Here is a 7,608-nt window from a genome sequence, read left to right as displayed (position 1 = left end):
TGTGATCGCCGGTCCCGTAAACGATGTGCTGGGTAAGTCTCGCCAGAATACGACGAGCGCCGTTAACTAGGCAAAAGTCTTGGGACCCCCAAATGGCCATTGGGACCCAAGCATTGTAAGCCCCGAGCGGGCAAAGCCCCGGGCGAAGCCCTCAAGAATGGAGGCCATTTATCCCTTTGTGGAAAATGTTTAAAGTCTTGACGGAGAAATGCCAAGCAACAAGCCCTAGTTAAAATTAACGCACGAAATCGTTAGGCGTAATTCAATCACATGACGCGTGAAAAGTAGCGCAAGATATAAGGTCGGCGAATGAATAAGGCGGAAAACAAGTGCTTAGTCACTCAGGATGTTGGGTATTTTATTACTCCGGTACGTCGGGGCGTTTAACTATGAAATTCATTCTTAAATTTTTTAACAATAAGAATGCGGCGATTCGCGAAGTAACGAACAAAAGGGTTTACGGCGAGAACAATCATTCAACAATCACCTAAACCTAACAATCATTCAATATAAAGGCGATGTGAAAGCAATGGCGGTAAAGGTTAGGTAAAAATTAAAATTACACTATTCATCATTTCTTTCTTCTTCTCCTATTTCTTCTTCTTCTTCTTCTTCAGTTGCGGCCCAGAGGTTTTGGTCAATCAAAGGAGGATCATCAGGACCAACCAATCCTTCAGCAGTGATTTCTTTCATTACTCCCATGGCGCTAAAATCAAGATTCGGGAACAAGTGTTGAGCCTGGTCCTTGGCGAGGTAAAAGCCCCGTTCGCGACTGTCATAGGCAATGTCGGCGGCTTGTTCCCTCGCCTCAGTGGCTTTGGCTTTCTCCGCTGATAGCTCGCCCTCTAGCTCTTTGATCCTCGCAAGAAGGGAAGTAATCTCAGCATCTTTCGTGACGAGGGTTGCCCCATGAGCCTCGTTCGCCTTCTTGATCTCTTCAGAAGTAGCCCGCATCGCCTCCAGATCTGCCTTCACCAAAGCCAAAGACTCAGCAGACTTTTTCTCCTGCTCCGCCAGCGCCTTCTTTGCTAGCTCCAGTTCAGCGCCCAATGTTTCAAGCTCTAACTCCTTGGCAGCCAGCGCCTCGCCTTCGGCGGCCAAGTCCTTCTCTACTTGATCTTTTTCTTTTTTACAAGCTTGGAGGCTTGCATCAAGGCCGTCCGCCTCTTCCTTCATCAGCTTCAGATGGTCTTCCAGCTCGCCGATCCTGTTTCCCGCCGCGCCAATCAACTTGTCGGCATGAACTTTCTCCTTTCCCGCCTGCGCCACCAGTTTGTCGAAGCGCTTTTCCCAAGCAGCAGCGGGTTCTTGGTGCTGAGCACTCTCAGCCTTCAACCGTTCAGCTTCAGCAGCTGCGGAGTTGAAGTTGTCAAACGCGTGGGCGAAGATGCACCCAGCGCGTAGAAGACAGGCAAGGGTCTCCTCCTTGGTCTCGTTAATGCCTCGGCTCAACACTTCTTTTTCTATGACGTCGCGGTTGAGGCCAGTGAGCAAGAACTCTGAGGGCTCAATAGCATTGGGTAGCATGTTGAAGTGGCCAGAAGAACCACCTCTGTTACCAGGGGCTTGCTCAATCCGGGCTGCCTCGAAAGTAGTGGCGGCATCGGGAGAGGGTCTTTCTTCTTGGCGAGGCGGGGGAGACAAGGAACGCTCATCGTTCGTGGGAGGCGGGCTAGGAGGTGTGACTTGGCGCGGGGGAGACTTTGGGTTTTCTTTTTCTGTTTCTCTTTCTTTCTCCCCGGCGGCAGCATTGGAGCATGTGGCGGCAGCCGCTGCGCTTATGCCAGCAGTCGACGACTGGTCAGCGGTTGTTGTTGTGCCGCCTATATTGGCAGATTTGGAGGCGGCACCGGTGGCGGCACCGGTGGCTGTACCAGCGGCAGCAGAATCGAGGGCTGTGACAGTGACAGGCTCAGTGGCCGCGGCGGCGGAAGCTTCGGCGGCAGGGAGTTGGCTCGTCCCGTCAGTTGGAGACTTGGAGCTTGCAATGGCAGCGGTGGTGGCAGCTTTCTTGCCTTTGGTCACAGCGGCGGCGGTGGGTTGAGCGTCGGGGTTGGAAGAGCTGGCGGAGGAGCCTTTGACTAATCTCCTCCTCTTGGGGGCCTGAGCGCCCTCGGCTTGGTTCTCAACACCGCCCCGTTTTTTCCCGTCGCCCTCAGTGTTGAACTTCGGGGAAAAGCGGGCCATTTTCCTCTCACGGGCTTTCAAGAGCTCGGCGTTGGTGAAGTTCATATCTTCTGCAACAATAAACAAAAAAAAAGAGGGTCAGTAGCAACATAAGGGGTGAGAAGAGAAATGGCGATGGTGAAAATAAATTATGTGACCTAAGTATTTGGGTGTCCTTGAGAGGCGAGCGCCATCAAGGATTGTCGAGCAGTCAAGGATAGGAAGCGGGGCGAGGAGATTCAAAAAGGCTTTGTCATTGAGAGAAAGGGCAGTCCCGTCCCTAAGGGTGAAAGCCTCGGGATAGGCGGGGTGAACCGCCACGCGGAAATATCGTCGTGCGAAGGAGGACTTCGCGTTACTCTTATGAGGTTTCAGGCACTTACGGCCGGCTCGGGCCTTTAGGGAGATCCATCCTTTATTTTTGATGGACTTGGGGTCAACATCGTAGAGGTAGAAGAAGCTGGTGGGAGATGGGGCGGTGCCAACAGCGGCGCACAAGATCTCGAAGCACCGGATGAAGGCCCAGGCGTTGGGATGGAGTTGACAAGGAGCCGCATTAATATCGCGGAGGACGGTTTGAACGAAGGGCGAGAAAGGAAGCCTGACTCCAAGCTCGCCAAACATATACTCATAAACAAAGAAAAAATGGGATCTTTTCACATCGTCGTTGGCCCTATGAAGCTAGGGGCGGTCCTCAGCACTGCAGGGCCAAATCCTGAGTTTGTCATTTATTTCATCATCGTCAGATAAACCACCAAGGCTGCTCACGAATTCCACGATAGGCTCCCTATCCTGGAAAACGGAGGGTTGGTCTATCGCTTCGTGGGAGGGTGCTATCTGGACTGGAAGGGGCAGGGTTGCAAAGGTTTTCGTTCGGTACTGGGGAATCTCCGGGACCTCTAGACGGAGGCCGCCGGCTGCGGTAGAGTCGGGGTCATTCTCAGAAGAAGAGGTGGTGTGATTAGGGGAGTTAGGGTTTGAAGCCATTTTTGACAACTAAGTAAGGGAAAAGGAAAGATAAGTAGAGATAAGATGCAGAGATAAGGGAACAAGGACTCACCGGGTAAGGACGTGAAGAGTGGGTAGCGGAAAGGGTGAAAGGCGACGGCACCAGAGCGGAAGTTGGAAGAGGGAGCTTGGTAAGCGATAAGAGAGGTAAAGAGAGGTTTCGGAAAGGGATGATTGTAGGGGAAAAGGGTTTTTATAGGCAAGGGGGGGAAGTTGGAGAGGTGACGCGTGGTGGACGCGTGTGGAAGGCTGGAGGTCATGATGGTTTTTGGGAAGTGGGTCGCGTGTGATGGGGAGTTACTGCGCATGATTGGACAGTTATGAGGAGTGAGGTGACGGTTGCGGAGAAAGGGGAAAACTGACGTAACTGACGTATCACATGGGGCAGTTAGAGATTTGAAAGGTTTTTGAAACAAGGGAAAGCGCGAAAGGCCTCGCCGCCATAAAGACTAAATGCCATCGCCTAACAAACGATGTCGCCAGTAAAGTTTAGCCGCCCGCCAGGGGCATCGCCAGCCAACACTTGGATGATCAGTACATGACTAACACCTGTCACCTGGCTCGCCGAACGAAAGACGTTCGCCTACTCCAACTAATCGTCAGTACAAAGCAATCGTTCCCGCCGCCAGTGAACTTGTGGACTTGCCGGTTTGGGTTGCTCGCCAAGACCAGTGGACTGGGCGATTAAAGATGCTTGTTTCCTTTCGCTTACGCCATGTCGGCGGTGTAGTTTTCTTCTTTTGTCCTTAAGCCATGTTGGCAGCTTAGATTCCAGCACACCATAGGATGCATGTAAAAGCATTTAAAAGACACACTTAGCTCTCATACTTCGAGCTCGGTGTCTTGTGGACTAGTGGACTGGGCGAGCCCCTAGAGGGGCGACGCCCAGGGTTCGTCCCGCCCAAGAGCGAGAGCCTGGCCTCTAGTTGGGCCTCAACTTCAGAGGCCCAATTGGCCCAATAGGTAGTACCCAAGTTCTATAAATAGGAGGTGAAACATCAATTGTAAGGGACTTTTAGCTCATTTAATAAAGAGTATACGAAATTCAGCGCTCTCTCTCATTCTCATTCTCTCTCTAGCACATTCTTCCACTCTCTAGGTACTATCCCTATCTTCAATGTTCATTCCCAGAACAGTGAGGCTACATTTTAGTACATTGCAAGACACATTTTGCCTGTGTACATAACCTTGGGTATATTTTCTCAATAATTTATTTTCCTCTGGGTTACTTCTCTTTGTGATTTCTTCTCTATCTTCTTTTCATATGATACCGTGATTCGTTAAATTCTTATTCTTTAATTGTGATTCATATTCTTTTTTACTGGACAATTGTTGACCAATATTTTACTTATTATGTTGATAGGTTTTAAGGGCAAAGAAGGAGGACACGAGAACTGTATATGCATTGAAAATCATGGACACAATAATATTACCAAAGAGAACAAAAGAGCTTATGTGAAGTTGGAACATGTAGTGAAGTTGGAATGTATGTACATCTACTGAACGTACTATGTACACATTGGAGGAGGATTTTTTATCATGCACCAACGGAAAACCATAGAGGAACCTAAGGATTGTAATGAGGTATGCACAAGATTCTTTTTTAAAATCTCTCCTTCAGTCATTAAGTTTTTATTGTGAATATTTCTTCAACCTTTCCTTATCATTTTGCTGTTGGGTGGAATGGTGGATGTTTGAGCAATTGGGTTGGTCCCTCTGTTGGAATCAATACCTCTGTTAAATGGGGTTTTGTGGAAGGGTTCCAGTTTGATTTTGGAGCTTTTTTAACTTGAAGATCTTGAAGAATAACAGTGGAGGACTTACTAGGATTCCTGTTATATTCTTTGGGCCACAATCAGTTTTCTGCTGCTAAGAGGGTGAAGACGATGAACTTGCAGATAAATTATTCTTGGATGTTGCATTAGAATAAGTGAATTTCATTTCTTCTAAGGGAAAATTAGATAGGATCATGGAAGTGTTGCTGGCAGTACCAGCTCAAAGACCCTAAAGAGTATGAAGATTGAGAATATGAGTGGGCTATTCCAGCCAATCACAGATTTCAAGTCTCTGAAGTTGTCAGAAAACAGTGTGGAGAAAGATGTTACACGGTGGATTTTGGATTACATGAGAGAAAAAACACTAGAAATGGTAATTTTGATTGCTTGCACTGAAGCATTTGACAATAGTGGCAGTGGATCAGTGAAGATGTGCAATGAAATGAGGGTACCCTTTCTCGGTAAGGTTCCTTTAGATTCAAAGCTTTGTATGGCTGCTGAAGAAGGTAAGTCATGTTTTGGTAGGATTTGTTGTTGGTGCTCCTGCATGGAAGAATATCATAGAGAAGTTTATGAAAACTAATCAGTTGTACATGTCCTTAGGTAATTGAGTATAGGTAGGGTGTTCTTTATAAATTGAAGTTTACTTTGGTCTATGAACCTTTTTACATTGAAAAATTGGATATTTTGTCTTAAGGCTGTGAAATTTATTGTGATATGGGGTTGAGACATTTAAAGATTAAATTGTATAGTTTTTTTGGGATGCTCATGAGCTAAAAAAAAAGGTGAACTCTATTTTGTTCCAGTTATAGATGAAAATATAATAAAACATACTTTGCTTCAAATGGATAGAATAAACAAATAAATTGTTGCATAGTGTTAATATGACAAATTGTAATAGTGGATCAAAACATATAAATATAAATAATGAATGAATAAATCTAATCATAAATTGATAAATCTAATATGAGTCATGGAATTCGATACAAAATCATTCACATGGAATTTGAGTGATGCTTTCAAGTAGATAGTAAAGGGGCATAAGTTACAAAACTTAAGTGCCTTCAATAAAAAAAAAGCTGCAGTTATTGAATGAGAATTCTTGAAGTTCCAATTCATGATTAATAATTATAATGAATTATGAATTATAGTTCTAATAAAATCTGAATACGAATATATAACGCTCACATCTTTATTTTTATTGTAGTGGTAATGATAGAAAAATGAGAAATGTGAAAATGTTTGAAATAATTTAATTACTAATTTTAAAAATAATAATAGAATGAATTAATATTTGAGGAAGAAAAATTAGAGATATAGATTTAAGATCTATATCAAATCCTCGAATTAAAATAAACACAAATATTTGATTTTAAAAAGATTTTCTTTGATTTTTTTTTTACCATCCAATACTAAAATTTTGAATTAAAACCAATATCAAATTATGGAACTTTATTTTGTTACAATTATTATGGAAGAAAATGTAGTAACATATTTTGTTTCAAATGATTCAAATAAACAAATAAATTCTTGATTAAATTACATTGCACCACCTTTTTTTTTTGAACTACATTGCACTATCTTGAGGTTTCCTTATATGACACTAAACTCCAAACTTACTCAAATATTACAATCTACCCTATTCTGAGTGTAATATTTTGAGTGTAATTTACTCTAAATTCTTCTAAAATGTTAGTATTTCTAGACAGGCTTAAATATGTTTTTGGTCCATCTAAATTCAGGGTTCTTTAGTTCAGTGTGAGACCCAAGTTATTAAGTTTGGAATAAACCGAATAAAATTCCTTTTCACGATTAATTAGATGTAACGTGGAGGAAAACCTGAACAAGTGTTTAGTGGATGGAATAAATTTGTGAAGGAGAAAGTTCAGGAAAAAGCTAAGGATTGTATCAAAGTCGATAAAGATTATACCACGATTAGTATTCGCTTAAACCTAGGTCAAGAACGCTAATAAATAGCTAATTTACTCTTTAAGACACGATGGAAGCTAATTCCAAAAATCTTCAGAGAAATGTTAGAACTTCTCTTATTCGTCTATAAACAAGCGTTTCGATACGAAACCCTGGAATGTACGAACGTCAAATTCCAATACTCGAAAGTTTGCCGAAACCAAAACACTGATAGTTCAAAAACCCTAAAACCAACGGACGATGAAGACTTTTTCTATTCGGAGCTTCAAACGAAGATTCCACAAGCATTCGCCTATTTCTCTTGATATTTCTAATCTTTCTTCAGAACGAAGTTTTCTCATCCGACATCAACTGCAAAAAGTAACTTTTCGGGTAAAACCGATTTACACCGACTTTTGATCGTTTGATTAAATTTCAAGAAACCTGTTTTGAGTTCTGGAATTCTGTCGCCATAACCTATCTTAGAATTCTCCGAGGAATACGCAGGAAAAATCGGAATCGCGAAATTTTCATTTTTCCAAATTTTCCAAAACCTATAAATAGCGAGAAAATGAAAAATATTCAAAAACTTCACCATTTTCTCTCTTGAACCCGCGAGCTTGGAGGAGGAGAAGGAAGAAAAAGATTTTCGTCGTTTCTTGCCCGATTGCTGCACCGTTCGTTGCTAATCGAAGACTTCGAGGTATAGATACCATATCTCACTTCTGATCGTCAATTCTGTCATCTTTCT

At 43.3% G+C, this 7,608-nt stretch overlaps 1 protein-coding gene across 1 annotated transcript; it reads right to left on the bottom strand.

Moving 5' to 3' along the window:
• Nucleotides 1–487: 487 nt before the first annotated feature.
• LOC130719172 (uncharacterized) lies at nt 488–3,153 on the bottom strand. Its single transcript, XM_057569810.1, has 4 exons — nt 2,935–3,153; nt 1,021–2,103; nt 667–969; nt 488–493 (listed from the first exon to the last, which is right to left on the bottom strand). Exons 1-4 carry the CDS (start codon nt 3,151–3,153, stop codon nt 488–490), a joined length of 1,611 nt encoding a protein of 536 aa, XP_057425793.1.
• Between the last annotated feature and the right edge of the window lie 4,455 nt (nt 3,154–7,608).

Source organism: Lotus japonicus, chromosome 5 (assembly GCF_012489685.1).
Source record: "Lotus japonicus ecotype B-129 chromosome 5, LjGifu_v1.2".
Classification (NCBI taxonomy): domain Eukaryota; kingdom Viridiplantae; phylum Streptophyta; class Magnoliopsida; order Fabales; family Fabaceae; genus Lotus; species Lotus japonicus.
Note: the sequence above shows the minus strand (reverse complement) of the source record. Positions and strands in the feature narration are given on the sequence as shown.

Bases quoted from the DNA above. Each gene is read 5' to 3' on its own strand.
- LOC130719172 (XM_057569810.1), bottom strand. From the start codon at position 3,153: ATGGCTTCAAACCCTAACTCCCCTAATCACACCACCTCTTCTTCTGAG. The intron at 2,104-2,934 runs GTGAGCAGCCTT...GAGGGCGCTCAG, and splicing joins GGGAGCCTATCGTGGAATTC to GCCCCCAAGAGGAGGAGATT. The intron at 970-1,020 runs GCGCTGGCGGAG...GCTTTGGTGAAG, and splicing joins AACTGGAGCTAGCAAAGAAG to GCAGATCTGGAGGCGATGCG.